At 36.6% G+C, this 21180-nt stretch overlaps 1 protein-coding gene and 1 long non-coding RNA gene across 8 annotated transcripts in view; one reads left to right on the top strand and one right to left on the bottom strand.

The window, feature by feature from the left end:
- The window catches only part of LOC139976942 (uncharacterized), a 179773-nt gene that overhangs the window by 95004 nt on the left and 63589 nt on the right, over positions 1-21180 (top strand). For 5 of the 7 annotated variants that reach the window (XR_011796329.1, XR_011796330.1, XR_011796331.1 and 2 more), the window contains exons 39-41: positions 16534-17320; positions 19934-20008; positions 20410-20755. The exons of the other annotated variants lie outside the window; for them this stretch is intronic. Coding sequence is in view for 2 of the 5 variants with exons in the window: in XM_071985832.1 (XP_071841933.1) it covers positions 16534-17320; positions 19934-20008; positions 20410-20755 (1208 nt within the window). In the remaining 3 variants the exon portion in view is untranslated. The remainder of the gene's footprint in view (positions 1-16533; positions 17321-19933; positions 20009-20409; positions 20756-21180) is intronic. 7 annotated transcript variants of the gene reach the window in all.
- Positions 10209-13596, bottom strand: LOC139976963 (uncharacterized). Its single transcript, XR_011796344.1, has 2 exons — positions 13495-13596; positions 10209-11704 (listed from the first exon to the last, which is right to left on the bottom strand). It is a non-coding gene; the product is annotated as an uncharacterized lncRNA (long non-coding RNA).

Here is a 21180-nt window from a genome sequence, read left to right as displayed (position 1 = left end):
AAAGTAACTCATATTTGTATAAAGATGAAATCCTCCAACAAAGCTTTTGTGAGGCTTCGTCTACACTATAATAGCTAAATGCACACGTACTGCATGTGCTATACAATTTCCCAACATTAAGGGTATATAGTTGTTCAGGCTCAGATTAATTGCAGGTCTGTAAACGTCCGTGTTACAGCTACAGCTAATTCTTCTAAGTTAATTTCCTAAATAGTTGCAGCTGCATGGGTCCGTATTATAACTGGGGTTGTGATAGCGCTGTATATTGGCTACATATATGATAGGTACCCTCTCCATGATTTGCCACATCTTGAGTAGAAAGCATGCATCGACTTAATGATACGTCCTGTGGACCGGATGTTCACATTGCGTCAAATGTCACAAAACAAATTGATATTGTGGGAAAATATAGCACCTATTTGCATCGAAATAGATATAGGCCACCTATAATCGGTCCAGCTGAAAGGTGTTTAGTATAAATGTGCACATCGATGTCTTGAAAATGCACACAATGCTGCAGTGTACATGCACGCCTGAAAACGTACTTGCACATGCTGAATATATATCACTGAAATTACATCTACCATTGGCGACAAGTATACGTACTGTAAAAACTCTATCACCTTTTCCGAAACAAGACAAGACAAATACAATAACCCCACCCCTTCTTGGCGCATTACAGCTGAAATGCGCCTTAAACACTTCTTTCACCCTCGACAAAATCATCTAGTTTTGCTATTGTAAAATAAAACATTTCCGCCTTTTCGACCTGCATTAAGGGAAACATCCCACAACCCCATCACCTTCCTGGCGCATATTGACTGATATGCGCCAAAAACTCTTCACCCTCCTTTAAAAAATATTCTAGTTTAGCCATTTATCGTGCATACAGTGTCATAGAAATGTGCATCCAACGGTTATGTCCATACTTGGATGTTAGAATGTGACATATAATTTAAAACATCATCTTCAACTCCCTCTGTACAGTTTGTACAGATTTGAGCACTGAAAACCCATGTGTTTAGAAAATCATTACTCGAGATAGGAATACACTAGAGAGCTTCCCATAGCTTTATTTTGCACATAAGACAGCCTGCATCAACAAACAACATTTTTCCGAGGGGGTCACATGGACCTTTTTTTAATTTTGTATTCAAAGATTTGTTTACATTAAAAAAAACGGTCGTTTTGACCTTTTTTTCAAAAAAATCGTGAGAAGAGTGAAAACTTTCAAGTCAACTGACCCTATCTCATACAACTAGCTAAGACATACAAGGAATCAAATCAGGAGCCTAACAGGCATATGTAGAGAGATGGCTCTATATTTGGGTAAAATATGTCAAAAAGTGACGTTTTTCGGTCTAAGTTAGGGCCAAAACACGGTCAAATTTCCGATATTATTTCTCCAGAATGATTCACCCTACAGAGTAGATTTTTAGCTCTCCAGAGGCGCCACACTGAAACGCTTGGCTATATAGAAACAATTTAGCAATAACGCCTCCACTTTGTGAGTAATCCCTAGCATTTCAACTCGAGCATTTCTATGGTATAGAATTTCGGTCTACCACAGTTAATATGCTTCGTGTAGTGTGTGATGCCTCATTGAAGCTGGCAGCCACTAAGAGCAGACACTAACAGCAGCCACTAAGAAAAAAAGGACAGTAAGACATGACACATTGTACTACAACTGCGGTCGTGTGTGTTTGTTATAACCAGTGTTACCAGCGACAGTTGACGAAAAAACGCTAGATTGGCGAAAATAAAACCCCAAACGCGCTGTATATACTTAATGTGTAATGATCAGAAAAATGATTTTTTTTTCAAAATCGATTAACTTTAGTTATGGAGCCTACTAGGATGTCTGGTTAGCACCACATTAAAGTAGAAAGGTTCCTCTTTCACGTGGTATACCTCTACTATCGGTAACAAAAATGATTTCTTGACCAAAAGTGGCCTTAAAGTTTTAACCCTGATACGTACATCACTAAACGCGCTGTATATCTAAGGTGTAGTGATCTAAAAAAATGATTTTTTTTTTTCCCTTCAAAATCGATTAACTTTAGTTATGGAGCCTACTAAGATGTCCGGTTAGCACCACATTAAAGTAGAACGGTACTTCTTTCACGTGGTATACCTCTACCATCGGTAACAAAAATGATTTCTTGACCAAATATGGCCTTAAAGTTTTAACCCTGATCCGGACATCTCTAAACGCGCTATATATACGTAATGTGTAATGATCAGAAAAATGGTTAATATTTATTTTTTTCAAAATGGATTAACTTTAGTTATGGAGCCTACTGGCATGTCCGGTTAGCACCACATTAAAGTAGAAATGTTCCTCTTTTACGTGGTATACCTCTACTATCGGTAACAAAAATGATTTCTTGACCAAAAGTGGCCTTAAAGTTTGAACCCCGATACGGACATCTCTAAACGCGCTGTATATCTAAGGTGTAATGATCAGAAAAATGTTTTTTTTTTTTTCCTTCAAAATCGATTAAATTTAGTTATGGAGCCTACTGGCATGTCCGGTTAGCACCACATTGAAGTAGAAAGGTTCCTCTTTTACGTGGTATACCTCTACTATCGGTAACAAAAATGATTTCTTGACCAAAAGTGACCTTAAAGTTTTAACCCTGATACGGATATCTCTAAACGCGCTGTATATACGTAATGTGTAATGATCAGAAAAATGGTTCATTTTTATTTTTTTCAAAATGGATTAACTTTACTTATGGAGCTTACTAGGATGTCCGGTTAGTACCACATTAAAGTAGAAAGGTTCTTCTTTTACGTGGTATACCTCTACTATCGGTAACAAAAATGATTTCTTGACCAAAAGTGACCTTAAAGTTTTAACCCCGATACGGACATCTCTAAACGCGCTGTATATACGTAATGTGTAATGATCAGAAAAATGGTTAATATTTATTTTTTTCAAAATCGATAAAATTTAGTTATGGAGCCTACTGGCATGTCCGGTTAGCACCACATTAAAGTAGAAATGTTTCTCTTTCACGTGGTATACCTCTACTATCGGTAACAAAAATGATTTCTTGACCAAAAGTGACCTTAAAGTTTTAACCCCGATACGGACATCTCTAAACGCGCTGTATATATGTAATGTGTAATGATCAGAAAAATGGTTAATTTTTATTTTTTTCAAAATCGATTAACTTTACTTATGGAGCCTACTAGGATGTCCGGTTAGCACCACATTAAAGTAGAAACGTTCTTCTTTTACGTGGTATACCTCTACTATCGGTAACAAAAATGATTTCTTGACCAAAAGTGATCTTAAATTTTAACCCCGATACGGACATCTCTAAACGCGCTGTATATTCGTAATGTGTAGTGATCAGAAAAATGGTCAATTTTTTTTTTCTTCAAAATCGATTAACTTTAGTTATGGAGCCTACTAGGATGTCCGGTTAGCACCACATTAAAGTAGAAAGGTTCTTCTTTCACTTGGTGTGCCTCTACCATCGGTATCAAAAATGATTTCTTGACCAAAAATGGCCTTAAAGTTTTAACCCCGATATGGACATCTCTAAACGCGCTGTATATACGTAATGTGTAATGATCAGAAAACTATTTAATTTTTTTTACATTGAAGTAGAAAGGTTCTTCTTTCACGTGGTATACCTCTACCATCGGTAACAAAAATGACAAACCTGAGAAGAATAATGTATAAAGAAATACAAGAGAATAGAGTGATTCTTTAAATATATGTGGATTATTTTGCTAGCAGTACCGATGTAAAATTTGACAAAGACTGCAATTTCTTTCGTATCTAGTTGTATGCTGTTGATGAGAATAACACGGGAATGGATAATATAGCACTACTTAGCAACCGATCAATATAAGTAACCTTAAAATTAATTTTCATCCAAATTGTTTTACATTGTCATTTCACTTGTCTGACAATTTTTATTATGTCTTAATTTTTGTTAGGACATTTTCTGTTACGTTGTATCTTGTGGAATGAAGATTAAGCAGTTGCCATTGCAATTGGTTTTATTATCATTTTCCCGAATAATACAGCAAACGGACCAGGTAATAAGTATATTGTTCCATATATGGTATGATGGTTTATGTAGCATGTTTGATATAATGGAGTGTTTGTTGGTTAGCAGTGTGCATATACGCTTGCAAAGAGTTGAGTTGGGAGAGGAAGATTTCATCCTTTGTATATTGATGTAACAGTATGTTAAATTCAGTGTTACGTTGGAATGCGAAAGGTCTCGATAATTAACTTTTAACGAGACACAAGCCTGGGTTCGTTTCCGTAAGGAACACAGACAAATTGACGAGTCTAGAGAATTAATATGAGAACGTAAACTATATTGAACAATGGAGTTGAACCAACAACAACAAATTGTAATTACAAATATATAGAAAATTACTCACAAACTTAACAAGATAGGATACACTTTAAAATACGCTGGTCTCTTCCAACGGCGATATCCCTCAGCGGCCACGACCTAGATGACAACGATTCTCGGTCCGTTGTACCGCGAAATTCACTGGTCCTCGACGAAGTTTCTCGCGATCCCAGAAACAGCAGTCACCTTCTTTCCGGCGATGCTCCAAAATAGAAGACGGACTTCCAGCCACAATAGAGTGAAGCACAAGTCGAACGTCTCGCCGACTAAAAATTACCAGAGTCAGTCCAAAATCAGCTTTATAGCCACAAACTACTGGCGTAACGAACTTCCTCAACGGAGACAGAAATTCTTCACCTTCTCCGAAATAACGACTGGAAAACTGTAGTTTCACAGCAAAGTCCTCTTCAAACTTCTGAATGGAAGTGCAGAATCAATCTTGGTAGCGATATCTCAATCCCTCAGAAACTACTGGCAGTTGAGCACTGACGATATATAGTAGAATGGTATAATAAGTGTCGTCGCTTGTATTTGTTCAGAAACTCAGAAACTTTCCGCTCTGGGCGGGTTTTTATACGATTCGCCATGTCAAGAACCATCCAGATCTTTCTCGATACACCTGAGTAACGATTCGACCCAGTTTCTTCCTTCCCGGAAGTCCTTTGCATATCCTGCGAACATTCCAGAGAATCCACGAAGATGTGTGCACAGCTTACACGCGATTTCATGTAAACCGACGTTAACCCGAGACCAGCGTGTCATCATAAGGAATATACCAGAACAATCGTGTATTATAACATTCTGACACGGTAACCCGACCTAATTTCTCAAATATTGATTTATCACGTAGGCAATTTCAAATACTTTCTATATTGTAACAGTAGGTTCCCCACTAGCAGTGACTAGCGTTAGGCTACAATGGGCCCTCGTAACATCAGTGAAAGAAATGTGCACGTTTATTAGAGAGTATTGTTCAAATTATTAATGCAATATACCAAGAAACGCTAAACGTAATTCCCTTAACTTTAGAAAGGGTCAATAGTGAGTTAAGACTGACTTAAACAGTGGAGTAGCTAAGAATTTGTTTATGCGAGGGTGGTGGGTGGGTCCAAATCGCTTCATGAGTGTGGTGGGGGGGGGTGAGTTTTACCGACTACACTCTTTATGAGGGCCAACATGTGAGCTGTTCTTTTGAGATGTGGTGCTATAAAGTCTAAATTATGAAGTGTTTGTGTTTGATATGGAGTATAATTATTTCCAATAGTGTGGGGAGTTTGGAGGGGTGTGGGTGCATGCCCTTGGCAACCGACCCCCATTGGAGATATATGCTACTGGATGTAACTAAGTGTGAATAAAGGGTATGCCATGTCTCATAGAGAGTCTGTGTAACTTATTAGACGTTTTATTGTTGTGATAATATTACAAATTATACTTTTACAAAGAGGTAATGAGAAGAGAGATTAATATCGTCAGTCATTCTTTAGAACCTCAAGATAGGAATGCAAGATGAATCGTACTAACCATTTTTCTGATCATTACACATTACGTATATACAGCGCGTTTAGAGAAGGGTCCGTATCGGGGTTAAAACTTTAAGGCCATTTTTGGTCAAGAAATCATTTTTGTTACCGATACTAGAGGTATACTGTGTGCAAGACGAACCTGTCTACTTTAATGTGGTACTAACCGGACATGCCAGTAGGCTCCATAACTAAAGTTAATCGATTTTGAAAAAAATAAAAATTAACCAATTTTCTGATCCTTACACATTACGTATATACAGCGCGTTTAGAGATGTCCGTATCGGGGTTAAAACTTTAAGGCCATTTTTGGTCAAGAAAACATTTTTGTTACCGAAAGCAGAGGTAAACCACGTGAAAGATGAACCTGTCTACTTTAATGTGATGCTAATCGGACATGCCAGTAGGCTCCATAACTAAAGTTAATCGATTTTGAAAAAAATAAAAATTAACCATTTTTCTGATCATTACACATTACGTATATACAGCGCGTTTAGAGATGTCCGTATCGGGGTTAAAACTTTAAGGCCATTTTTGGTCAAGAAATCATTTTTGTTACCGATGGTAGAGATATACCACGTGAAAGAGGAACCATTCTACTTTTATGTGGTGCTAACCGGACATCCTAGTAGGCTCCATAACTAAAGTAAATCGATTTTGAAGGGGGAAAAAAAAAAATCATTTTTTTAGATCATTACACCTTAGATATACAGCGCGTTTAGAGATGTCCGTATTGGGGTTAAAACTTTAAGGCCATTTTTGGTCAAGAAATCATTTTTGTTACCGATACTAGAGATATACCACGTGAAAGAGGAACCATTCTACTTTTATGTGGTGCTAACCGGACATCCTAGTAGGCTCCATAACTAAAGTTATTCGATTTTGAAGGGGGGAAAAAAAAAAATCATTTTTTTAGATCATTACACCTTAGATATACAGCGCGTTTAGAGATGTCCGTATTGGGGTTAAAACTTTAAGGCCATTTTTGGTCAAGAAATCATTTTTGTTACCAATAGTAGAGGTATACCACGTGAAAGATGAACCTGTCTACTTTTATGTGGTGCTAACCGGACATCCTAGTAGGCTCCATAACTAAAGTTATTCGATTTTGAAGGGGAAAAAAAAAAATCATTTTTTTAGATCATTACACCTTGGATATACAGCGCGTTTAGAGATGTCCGTATCGGGGTTAAAACTTTAAGGCCATTTTTGGTCAAGAAATCATTTTTGTTACCGATAGTAGAGGTATACCACGTGCAAGATGAACCTGTCTACTTTAATGTGGTACTAACCGGCATGCCAGTAGGCTCCATATCTAAAGTTAATCGATTTTGAAAAAAATAAAAATTAACCAGTTTTCTGATCCTTACACATTACGTATATACAGCGCGTTTACCACGTGAAAGATGAACCTGTCTACTTTTATGTGGTGCTAACCGGACATGCCAGTAGGCTCCATAACTAAAGTTAATCGATTTTGCAAAAAAAAAAAATTAACCAATTTTCTGATCCTTACACATCACGTATATACGTATATACGTATATATACGTATATCACGTATATACGTTCAGAGATGTCCGTATCAGGGTTCAAACTTTAAGGCCATTTTTGGTCAAGAAATCATTTTTGTTACCGATGGTAGAGGTATACCACGTGAAAGAGGAACCATTCTACTTTAATGTGGTGCTAACCGGACATCCTAGTAGGCTCCATAACTAAAGTTATTTGATTTTGAAGAAAAAAATCATTTTTTGGATCATTACACGTTAGATATACAGCGCGTTTAGAGATGTCCGTATCGGGGTTAAAACTTTAAGGCCATTTTTGGTCAAGAAATCATTTTTGTTACCGATAGTAGAGGTATATCACGTGAAAGATGAACCTGTCTACTTTAATGTGGTGCTAACCGTACATGCCAGTAGGCTCCATAACTAAAGTTAATCGATTTTGAAAAAAATAAAAATTATCAATATTTTAAAACGTTTAGGCCACTTTTGGTCAAAAAAATCGGCTTTGTTACCGATAGTAGGTATAACACGTGAAAGAAGAAATTGTTTTCTTTGATTTGATGTTAACCGGACCTCCTAACTAGGTCAATAACTCAAATTAATCGATTTTGAAATAATAATACGTTTGGATCATAACACATTACCGCGCGTTTCGAGCTAATTTTCCCATTTGCATCCCACTCCTGTTAGGATCAAACGGTTTGTAGCCATCGAATTTCAATAAATCAAAGTGTTACTGGCTGTTTTTTCATACCACGTGTAAGAGGAATACCTTAACATCGTCATTGTACCCCTCTTGACTGTTGCATATTCTCATAAATTCATTGTTTAGACATTTGAAAAAAAAAGAAAAAAAATCGTATAGAAATTGCCGCAATTTACGCCTTTCCCACAAGATTTGGTAGGATCACAAGTTTCAGTTCAATATGGATGCAGATTTCGTCCACCATTAAATTCCAAAATTATATTACATGAAAGAGCAACAACTCATCTCTCATATGGTGCAATTATTGGCATTTTACAGTATTCATAGCGTTAATTATTATCGCTTTAAACAGGTACGAAAAAGTAGCAGTCTTGTTATTGTCTGTTAATTTAGGCTGCCCTTAGTGGCTGCTGGGGATCCACTTTCCCACCACAGCATACCCAGCGCTCGTCACAGTGTACAAACATCAGTGGCCACGGCGTGTAACGTTGATGTATACACTATTGGCTGCTGTTAGTGGCTGCTGTTAGTGGCTGCTACGTTCAAACAGGTGTGTGTGATCAACAAACTCAACGCTATCACTCACGTAATTGAAACGGTAACTATTTAGCACATATTATCATGGCTAAATACTTCTAAGAGGCGTTAGACCTTCTTTTTATGGGCAATTTGACCATCCAGCCATTGGAGGAAGAAGATTCTGACGATGAAATCCTGATATGGTAAGCCACACTGTATGTACAATGTATTGTGTATACATGTACTGTCGTAGCGCAATTGGTATATAACTTACCGTTACGCTTGACTACCATTGTATTACATAATAGGCCGTGTCTATTCTTACGACTAGTCGTAACAATTATTTATAAACTATTCTTACGACATCGGCGAATTCATGCGAATTCAAAGTAAATAAAGCAACTGCGCATGTAGTACAGTTGGAAGTCTGACCTGTGACCTCGAAGCAAGATCAACGATCACGCATATCATTAAATTTGAATTTCCCCGCATTTAACGTAAAGTAGGTCCTACGATTCACTCACAGAATTTACAGACATTGAAAGTTAACAACTTACCAAAACCTCACAGAATGGATTAAAAGTAATTCCAATGTATGGTAGGGCAAAGATACCCGAGAAAAAATCAACGAAAACCTATGAAACAACGATTGCAATCCAACTTCGTCCTCACACATGTATTTCTAACTGACACAAAATAGGTCAAAACGAACCAACGAAAGAGAGTTACAGCAAAAAAGTTCTCCCATTTGTCGATCTTCTACTCTCCTACATGATGCTGTAAAGATTAGGTGAAATGGTTGTCTAAGACGGCCGGTCACAAAACGATTACCTCGACTCGCCGATTTTGTTGCTGTCGCCGCCATTTTAAATTAGGTAGACTTTCGCCAAGCCGTTTGCACGCTATGGGCTACTACCAACAAGACTTCATTCAAATCGTTTTCAATGTAGTGGAACCAATTCCTTTAGTGTACGGTCTATTAGGAATGTTAGGTTTTGTGGCGTGAAGTTAAGTAATTTAAGTTGTGCTAAGGTTTGGAAGAAATTTTGTCCCCAATTCTAATATATGATTAGGTAAAATGTGAAATTAATGAGAGCTGCGTATGGGAGGGGTAAGAGTGGCAAGATGGGGAGGGGGCAAGGGAGATGGTGTTTCCTTTCTAGCTAAATTATAGTGGTAACTATTAAGGTAACACAAACTTTCCTGAGTCTGTTGTCAAAACTGAAGGGGTCATACCACATGTCGAATATACAGAGGTAACAGGCCTAGGCCAAGCCTTATTTCTAGTTGCTTTATTGTAAGGAACTTCCAACAATTCCGAATGATTTATACCGACAATACCAAATGATTTATACTTACCCACTTACCATAGTTCCACAGTAGCCCTTACTCAGTGAGATTGTGCAAAGCTGGGTACTCATCTGTTGCTTATATTCATCAATAAACATAAGTTAGTTTTCCAGTCAATACCAATCCTTGTTTGGTTCATGTATCACACTACATAACCACTTGTCAATATTGGAGTTTTAAGTACTGGGGCTTGGGTAGGGGTGTGTTGTTTTGGGGGGGGGGGTGTGTGGTGTTTTTAGGTTTTTTTGGGAGGGAATGTGGTGCTTAGCAGATTTGGGAAAAGGTTTGGAGTTTCCCATCTTTGGGATGGGTGTGGTGTACACCAGCTTTGGGAAGAGTTATTGTATTTTGGAGGGATGAGGTGGTTTTGCCACATATGGGGACTTAAACTAAAAGCAGACTTTCAGTGCACAGGCCATGTTTGGATACATTACGTTCTATGGATACTCTGACCAAATTTTTTGAGTAGGGCTGTTTTCTTTTTCTTTTGCACATGCATAGATACAAACATTAGTCAACAGTGGAAATAGAGTTGCCTGGTCTTTTATTGATTTTGTAACTGTAACAATAAGGCACTTTAAGCAACAGAAAAAAAAGAAAACAAAAACATTTGGTGTTACACTCTCCATGAAAGAACATGTTTTAATATCCTGTGAAAATATGGGCATGAAATAAAAATTACTTTGATCACTTCAAAGTGAAATACTTTATTCAAATGGAAGGAATAGCTTAAATTTGTTTTAATACTTCTTGAAAACACACTTCATACTGTGAAGACTTCATACAATAATATTGTCTGAAAAAAATCACACAAAATGTCAAGTGCATTATGGCTGGAAGGGGTATTACAAGGTGGCATAGTGAAGGCATGACTTGGCAAAAACAGTTCAGGTGGCAGGATGGATAGTTTTGTAACTTTGAAATAGTGAGACATAACTGTGACATAAAGCATAAGATTTAAATTGAAAGACAAATATATAAAGTATATAAATGGTAAGAGTAGAAAGTAAATAAATAACTCCAAACTAGACATATAACAACCTGGTCTTCTTCAGAAATAGGAGCACCAATAGCAGCCCAAGGATCCTTAATTCCTTTCATATAATTCAAATTATTTCCAACTGACTTGCCCTCTGCCTCCAGTTCTGAGGTACTTTTTCTTGAGCTGAATTTTGTTGGCTACAGAGAATCCCTTTCAGGTATCCTAAGCATCCTTGGTTTGTCACTTATTGTAATTAATTCCAGCTGACTTGATGCTATTGCAAGCACAATGGTGAAAAATGCTAGTTGTGTCTTTTTCAAGTTCGCACTCTTCATCTTCTCACATACAGTAACCCCCAACTTTCCTGAGCCATCCTCATAGCCCACAGGCCTTTTACAAGCAACAAATGTCTCATCTGAAAATTCCATGTCAGCCAGTTCGAGCCATCCATTTTGTTAATTTTCCACGTCATATCTTCTGTTGTTCCAGCCATATTGGTCAGTTGTCACGACTAAATTAACCAATTTAAGTACCAACATTTCCCAAGAAATGGTTCCAAAATCAGCACATAAATTCCAAACAACAATCTATTCTACACAGTTAACTTCCAGTGTATGTGTCTGGGCCAATAACCTGTTCGAGTTAGCTAGAGAATAGGCATGAGACTGCTGAGTATATTACAGCCTGTTGCTGCACACAACTTGTTCTTTCTATAAGAGTATAACAGAAACTGAGGAAAAATGTAAATTACATATATAGAAAACAAAATTGCTTAAAGGTAGCACACTAATAATACAACCTGATTAAACAAACAATAGTTTGGAGCAGAGTTGTAACAACAGGTACTTAGCTGAACACAGGCTGCATTCCTTCTTACTACAGGTACATATAACAGAGCTAGGAACTTAACGATATATAGTATTAAATAGAATGTGAGACTACATTTATCAACAGATTTCTATAAATAAACTCTTATATATATGAAGACTTCAGATATGAGGATAATATACATGAGGATGTAATAAACTCTGGAAGCTCTCTGTTCACCTTAAGAATGAGGTACATAAAGTAGATGAATACTTTTTGGGGGGTTGGGCTAATACTTAATACCAGTGGAACTGCATTTTGCAATGTTAGTCATTATACATAACAAAACAAATTTAATAGTGAATGAAACTTTTCTTCTTTTTGGGAATAACTTTTTTTTTTGTCATATATACATGGGAAAGCACCTTAGAGAAATCTGTGTGTGACACACACACACATAGGGAAGACTGTAAGTGAATGACTAAGTACTTCTACTACTGTACCTATCATAGAAAACAACTTAACAATAAAAAGATCGTAAACTCTCGTTAACAGCAAAACATGTTGTCCTAAAATGATCCCTGATATTGTTTTAAGTCACCTGGAATTATAAGTAGCTATGTACAACTACATGGCTCTATGAGGTGCAATTGTTCTCAAGTACCAGCAGTAGGTCTAACTGTAATAGCAATAAGTATAAAGTGTAAGCAGTATAAAGCAAGCTAGTTTTATTTCTGTGTTACGTATCTTGCTCTACCCAACTACATATTAAGCATAGGGAATTGGGCCTAGACTTACGTAAGTCATGGATCTAATACCGGTCTTGAACACTTGTAACAAAGTGACATTGAAATGGATCCCGATCCCAGGATGGAGGAAATTTTCACCCAGTCCAGCTTTAATAAAACTCATAATAAGCCATGATCTTAACTTATACATAGTACAAAGGCAGTCTACTAGTACTACTAATAATTTTTGTATAATAATAATAATACTAAATTGTATCTTATGCAGTCCAAATCTTTTCAAGAACAGGCCCCTTAGAATTATTACCCAAGGTACAAGAAGGCGTAGGCTAAGAACTAAAGGTTATAAGCCTTAGTCCATTATTAAAATTGGACTAAACTATGCAGGTATTCTAGTATTACTAAAACTAGGCTAGGGCCTACCTGTAGTAAAAACTTGTCGTAGTATATTACTTTAGTAAATACAAAAGTACTAGGCCTAGTATAGGCTAGTACTAGTAATATTACTGTCCACTATGCCCTCAAATTTTAAAATTTTAACTATTTAGTAGCCATAAGTATTACCGTGACTTATCAACTCCCTGATTTTTCCATATTAACGCAAATAAATGAAGGGAATCTATGCCGAATAGAAAGATTACGAAAAATACGAGACGTTGCAAATCTACTGTAGCACTAGCTACATCATAGTCGACATATAGCGCTAGGCTGCACGTTATAGGATACGGTGCTTTCGTGTATATGTGTATTATGTACGTTAGGATACATGTATTAGGGGCAACCAAAACCACATAGGAGCACCACTTTCGTTGACCAAAAAATCACACTTTTCGGTGGAGTTACAACTTTTCTGAAAAATATGAGTAAGATTCAAGCTTATATATTACAAAAATGCTATTTTTACGGTTAAAAGTTGTCTAAGACGCGAAAGTCAAATAACGATAGACGTCGACTCGATTTGACTTACCTTTATGTTTTTGCGTTGGTCGTCGATAAGAAAATGCACTGTTCTATTGGTAAAATCTTCGTTTCTTTCCGGAAATGATCGTATTTGAGTCTCTAAAGTATCTTTAATTACCGGATTTGCGCGAAACAATTACTTCCGGGTCAAGTAGCTGTGCTCGAAAGTTTGCTAGTAACGGTCATATATTGAGGTCAGACTTCCAACTGTAGTAGGGGTAACCCTAACTCTAACCCTCAATCCAACCCTAACCCTGAACCTAACCCTAACCGGAAATTATTGTTACTCCTGGTTGTAAAAATAGTACTCCTAGTCGTAAAAATAGCAACTGCGCATGCGCAAAAGGTCATTATTGTTACGACTAGTCGTAAGAATAGCCACTTTGTACATAATACATGTTGGTCAAGTAGTTTGGAGGGAGGCGGGAAAAATCAGTCATATTCCTCACATTCAAACATCAAATTATATTTTACTTATGAAATAACATGTCTTGAACTCATCAAACTATCAAAAGTCCAGCAGATTTCATCAAAATAATTTCGAATGGGCAAAAAAAGTACATTGTATGTATCATAACCTCATTTGCATATTTACATATCTAATTAGCTCAATTATAAAAAAAAATATAAAAATTAAAACCTCATTTCAATACCTATCTGTCAATACTAGGGTCCCTATTGACAAAAATGAACAGATTTTAAGTAATTACAATGTGTAAATATTTTCCCAAGGAACAATGATATGACGTGGAAATTGGTGTACATAAGAAGCAGAGATACAAAAGAAATCAACAACTGACCCTAATCTATGAGATAAAAAAATATTGTTTCCAATTTATAAATTGAGAGAGACGGGTATAACTTGTGAAGACATTTTGCACAACAGCAGTATTTTCAACTAAAAATCCTCTTCTCAAATAGCCCCTCCCCCCCCCCGCCCCCTCCCTCTGGCCCCTCAAAATTACAAGTAGATCCACGATGTATGTTCTGAATGATTTCCACCGATTTTAGATCCTATGCTACAACATAAGCAACCTATGGTGTGATAATTGCGTAATGTTGCATAGCTCAGGAACCATATGTTGGATTCATGTCATATATGATAGTCTGATAGCTAAAAGAGCTGTAGACGTGCTCTCTTGCCTTTGAAGTGATGTCATGAGTCATACATATGAGTGGGTAATGTCAAAATCTTAAAATGGCCATATTTTGACAGTTACACATTTTTCTTGCATAATTGGCCTGTTTATATATTGTTATCATACGTAAGTATTTACGTTATGAAACTGTTGCAATTAATTGATATGAATGGTAGGCGGAGCTTAATGTAATATTTAGGAAGCAAGAAAATCTCAAGAACTGTATGTTAGATTATATGTCGTATATGATAGTCTGATAGTAAGTGGGCTGTGTATATGTGCCCTATTGCTTTTAAAAGTAAGATTTAGTGAGTGGTGCATAGGACACGTACATATGTTGAGGTGGACATATTTGTGTCCTTTCATATTTGGCATGTTTGTATTGTCAGTTGCGTCTTGAGCGTATTTGCTTTCAGGTAATTTAACAGAGCGCCACCACTTTCACAAGTTTTCACGCATTGGTTTATTTGTAATCAGAGTAAGTGACATATGTTGGTGATTGGAACTATGTCTTTAAAAAGGCCCCGAATATAAGCCTGCCAAAGGTCGGGACTGTCTACGTTTGATCCTTTACTATATTCGCTCAGTTTAAATAATTACTGTAGTGAAGCCACTTTCGTTCTCATTTTCTTTTCATGAATATTTGCAATAGTTCTGCGCGGAAGCTTTAATATTTCATTGGAACTGGTCCAATTTGCTATACCTACGATTCAATTTGAAAAGAATTGTCGAGGAAATTATTTCTCCTCATCATACTCTAACTGTCTGTAGTCGGTCCCTTCGCGTGTTGCTTTTTTGAAATTCGCTTTACAGTTTACTGCAATTTATCCGGTAAAGAGATAAAACATTAATGTAAGCACAACCATGCAAGCATTGCTTCATCATAATTATCACAAATGGGTCCAAATTCTCCATGCTTTATACGAGCCATCCCAAAAATGTGTTTTTTCCTTCTAAATCAACACGTCCTATCAAAAGTATGAAACCCACACAAGCATGCTATAGCTATACTCCCAATCTGCTAAAAAAAAAAAAAAATGTGCAAAGTGCCGTCAGCTTTTCAAACATTGCAGACATTTTGCCAAAGCACCTCATATATTTGTACTTTATGTTATTTCTACAATTATTACCCACAAGAAAAATTGCATAACGTAATTGTTCCTTAATATGTAATAATTTGACTATTGACGACAACTGTACGTACTGCAAAATTTCTATCACATTCCAGACAACACGAAACCACCTCCAATATAGTGTTATGTTGTACACATTGTTCGCTCGATCAGTAGTACCATATATTATAGCTAGGCCCACATTTGTACACAAATGTACTTCATTCCCCTTCTGCCTTTTATCGGAAATTAGAACGTGCTAATATGCAACTATTTTTTTTTTCCGGGTGCGTACGATCTTTTAGTCCTATTCACCTCAATTCATCGTATCCATGACCATCCGATCACCAGAAACTCCAAAATAATATCATTTTTTTTCGATTGGACATTGAGATAAGTATACAGGCTTATATCATCCAAACGCCTCATATATAGCTTAATATATGCGTGCCCTAACCAGAACGGAGAAATTTTCCCTTGTTTTTAATGGATTTGAAGCCTATCTTCACATAATTTTTTCTTCTACTGTCAGCTAATACTGTAATTTCCTTTAAAGACCTTTCCAGTAGATCAGTATACTGCCTTCCACAAGTAATAATTTAATGGAGTCATAGTGTTACTGTTATAGTATCTCTTTGTACGTAGCATTCGAAAGTACGATCCTTTTTCCATCCGTTGTTTATTTCGTGAAACCTGATCTTTATTTAGCCAATATCTACGCTAAAATTACTTGTTACTATGGAGACGCAGGCTTGCGATTGACCTGTATTTGCACTTTTTGTCTTTCCATTGCAGTGTACGTAGCGATACCGTACCAAGATGTACAACAGAACGTGGCTGGTTTGTCACTGATATGGCTGTACGCGGTAACAAGCTGGCAGTGAGCGTAAACAACAACAGGACACATACACAAGCATTCATAGACCTGTTTACGTTAAATGATCCTGATTCTTCGTTGCTATTAATGACTAAGTTGTGCACTAAAGCATTCGATCATTCAAGATGGCGATATCACCATGTTTCATTCTTGGATGATTCATGTATAGTTACTGCGTGCTGTGATCTCGTTCATGTTTATCATATTGAGGCTGACGACAGTGAACCATCACACACAGTCAACCTATTACACAATAGATCAGCCAAATGTATGACTGTCAGAGAGGGAGAGATATTTATTGGTTTGCTTAATTCTAACGAGGTGATTGTGCTTGATTTTAGTTTAAATAAAATCAAGACAATCACCTTGAAAGGATTAAATAGATATGTTTATCCTGTAGATATAACAGTTTATGGAGATAATCTGTTTATATCTACAGACACTAGGAGAGCTATTAGATACAACATGGAGGGAAAGATTGTACATGAGTATAAAGCACCAGGCTACTCATCTGCATGGAGTATCACTGTTAGTGGTCTGGTTTATATTTTATGGGATTGTCCCCATGTTGTAGTTTACTCTCTCTCTGACAGTCAACAACTGATGTCATTTGATGTTGATGAATCTCATAGAATCATGATTGTTGATGTAAACAGGTTGTTCACAGTAAACTACTTCACTTGTGAAGTGAGAGAGTACAGTTTGGTAAGTACAGCAGGATTATGATAAAAATAGGAATATAATTTAGGTCTAAATTAATCAGCAAGTCAATTAAGTAGACAAATATGATATAAGTTAATTATTCAGCAGTCTAGAATTAGGAAATTTGGTATAAGTGGATGCAAACTTTTGAGTAGAACACAAATGTTAGTGACATCTTACAAAATTTGCAGGATTTAAGAAAATTTCAGGGCAAAATATTTACATTCAATTTAAAAAAATGAGATTGTAGACTACACACTGTGTGTATGCAGTAGAAATTAGGGCCAAACATAAATGGCTTCATGTTTACTGCAAAAATCTGACTTCTGTAGCAGGTTAGTACTGTATCAACACCTTTCAAATAATTGCATGCGAAAAAAGTTATAGGTCATAACTATTAGTTCCATTTTACAAATTTTGCCAGATTTGAGCATTACTATAGTATATACAGTATATGGTAACCAGTATAACACAGCTTTGCTTGTTTCCTAACTTCACATGCTATGTTTAACTACATATTGTAGTTGCATTGTGATGATGCAAGTCAAAGTAGAGCTTGCCAATAGGATATTTGTAGTCTTTATTTGCTGGCACTTTGTGGGATCATACAGATATACAGTTGCATCGTTTCATTGGCCATGTTATAGCACCACAATAGATGAGTACCTTGTAGCACATAGTTTAAGGACTAGGCTGTGCTGGTAACACAACCACAACCATTACACATTAGATCAAGGGAAGCAGTGTTCAACTTCTGCAACAGCTCGCCTGCCTTTACGATGATATAACACACAAGTTTATTACAATGAATACAAACACAATGTTCTCTTGTAATCAGCAAGGTAAACACTATTTATTCACCATAAAGAAGGATGGATTATGATATGAATATATAAAATATGGTCAAAACATGGCAGTCATCATAGCCTTACACATATATGGCCTACTAATCTAAGTGGCCCGCCCATCTCGTCTAGATGTACGATCCCTCAGTCCACTAATGGGTCTAGTAGTGGGGGGTACATCGACTCAGTTCACCTGGTTCACAGGACCATGAGTGGGTGTCTCCGGCATCTAACAATGTCGTCTAAAGGTAAAGATCGCGGTAGGGTGTCAACTACTGTACATAACCTAAGTCCTGTGTGGAAATTAATATATTTAGTTTCTAATAATCTTGTACAGCTCGTCTCTACTGCAGGTGTACGGCAGCTTGACCAGAGTGTCTTGGTGAATTGTCACTACACATTGCTACTGTAATATTGTCAACACATAATAGTTACAAATAAAATAAACAAGGGGCAAGGGGTCAACGATCTCCTACAGTAAGCAACTAATTTATAAGCATATTAAAATAAGTATGAAAATTTGCAGTAATTTACAAAAAGCTCAACTTGACATGGGAAGATTTCTCCTACCTAATACATACATTTACAAGTACACAAAAATAATAAGTAATGGTGACACAACAACAGTGATATAGTATAGGTAATACGTAGACTATAAAGTATATTAATAATTAAATGAACCTTTGAGACATTTACAGTAATTTGCAACTGGTCGCTTAACATACAACTACTTGCCTATGTTACTCATACAGCAATAACACAGTGTTCCATAAATAAGTGGACTGTCTATCCCTAGTTGGCATAGCAGTATTAATCTTGGAATGTCGCAATATAGTTTATAACTAGGAGCTGGTTGCCCTAGTTACACTACTAACATATCCCGATATAGGCCAGTGATCATTACACCCTTTATAACTTACATGAAACCTACAAATATATAACAAATATATACTGTTGGGGAAATCCCACAGCTAGTAACAATTTAGCAACAACAATTAGCATGCTAACTATGTACTTCAACCCATGCTACCTTTACTCACTTAGACCACAGGTTGCCATGGCAACTAACACCTTTTGTTAGGCTGCAGGTACCTAAGCACCCAATGGGACTAAGAATAGGCTACAAAGCAGAGACTGTCACCTAGCCTATCTGCTGTATCTGGTCAAATGGGGTCTGTACCAATTAAGAGTGACTCATAGGGCTAAAGACATGCTAATATATAGTCAGGTGGGGTAAAAAAACAAAATAATTTACCTAAAGTTTGAGATAACAAGAGATACATTTATGATTTTCATCATTTTTTATTCTTTTCAACTGGCAAGTAGGAATGTCTTCTGACATAACTGGAAGACATTTTGTTTTTGCAAAGAATGAATACAAAATTTGAAAAAAAAACAGTTTTTTTTTAACCCCCAACCAACAAGTAACACATCTATACTACTAAAACATCTTAATTTCTGCTAAGCCACCGGTCCACCTTATAAAAGTACTTCTATACCATTGAAATGTGTATCATGAACAATGAATAGCACAAAAATAGGATACACTACCATCTCGATGTAGTATTAGGTAAAACTACTTTGAGTAAAGTATTACCCAACATCCATATAACACTGTTTCTATGTAAGACCTGGTTCTGGGTTATCATTACCCAGCTGAATGTATGGAGGCAATAATAGTACATTGTCTTAATTTGTTGTTATGTTTTTGTAGAGTCAGTAACAAACTGTGTTTAGAGCCTATACTAATATACTGTTTACTCGTAACTAGGCTCGCGACCCTTCAAGTGTTAAACAGCCCAGCACACCAGTATCAGACCGTGTTGTCACAACTGCTGCCATACAGGTAAATTTATTCAATCCTGGCTCATGAAATAAATTAGTGGCAAAACAGTGGTGGTAACGTTCAGGTAAACTGAGCTACCTTCAATAAGAAAATGACTCCATCAGCTACTAAAGACTGCTCTTAGGCTAATCAGTTGGTAACGTGTAGATATAATGTTATTATAAGTGGAGAGTTGCATGAACTACCAACAAGAACAAGAAAGGTACACAAGGGTTGTTACACAAACCCATTGATGTCAGTTGATTCCATGTATAAAGAAAGATATATATGAACTACCAACAAGAACATAAAGCTACAAATGACTGTCACACTTATAGTGAAGTCAGTTGATATGGTACAGGTAGCCGGCTTTCTCTGTCACTGGTAGCTGTTTGGTTTTTTCTTTCCCACATTATAAATAGAAGAGGTACATACAATATTCCAAAAATCAAGTGTTGTCCAAATCCCTGAGGGTAATGCTGATGATCAACAAGGAAGGAGGAAGATTGGATATTCCAGATACTGGGGCCAGCCTGGAAATACCTTCTGGGGCTCTAGAAGGGGAACAGTTCATTCAGATGATAATTATTCCACCCCATCTCGAAAGTGAATCACTTACATTTGCTAGTAACTCGTCACTGGTGGTTGAGCTATTGCCTAGCAACCTGAAACTTATGAAGCCAGCCATATTGACACTACCTCATTGCTTGGTTCTTAAGAAAGGATGTGAATGGAAAGCAAAGATATATAGAAGTCATCATAAAGAAGGTAATTGTACTGAAGACATTTCACTTTCTTTCATTTTAAGTGAGATACTTGTGTGAAATATGACTGTAAATTATGTAGAGTTTTCTTTTGTAATTGCCATGCGCTACTGGCAAGCAATATTACCAGTTGGTGTTCTAAAGTCAGAACTTCTCATGCTTTCAGTGCAATTGTAGATGTAGAAGTGCCAATAGAGAGTCTAGTATTGAACTTGTCGATCAGGTGTTGAAGTTGCCAAATTTTGTAGAAGGTTACTTGACCTTACATCATAACATTTGATGAGATTGGTGTTTTATAGGGAAAGCCCTAAGTTAATCCCTGAACTCTTAAAAATATGAGATCCTTGATTATCAAGGGTAGGTAATGAATTGATGTGATGTTTTGTAAGAAAACTGAATTGCTTGTGGGAATGAATGTAAAGTGCAATA

This window comes from Apostichopus japonicus, chromosome 12 (genome assembly GCF_037975245.1).
Source record: "Apostichopus japonicus isolate 1M-3 chromosome 12, ASM3797524v1, whole genome shotgun sequence".
Lineage (NCBI taxonomy): Eukaryota > Metazoa > Echinodermata > Holothuroidea > Aspidochirotida > Stichopodidae > Apostichopus > Apostichopus japonicus.
Note: the sequence above shows the minus strand (reverse complement) of the source record. Positions and strands in the feature narration are given on the sequence as shown.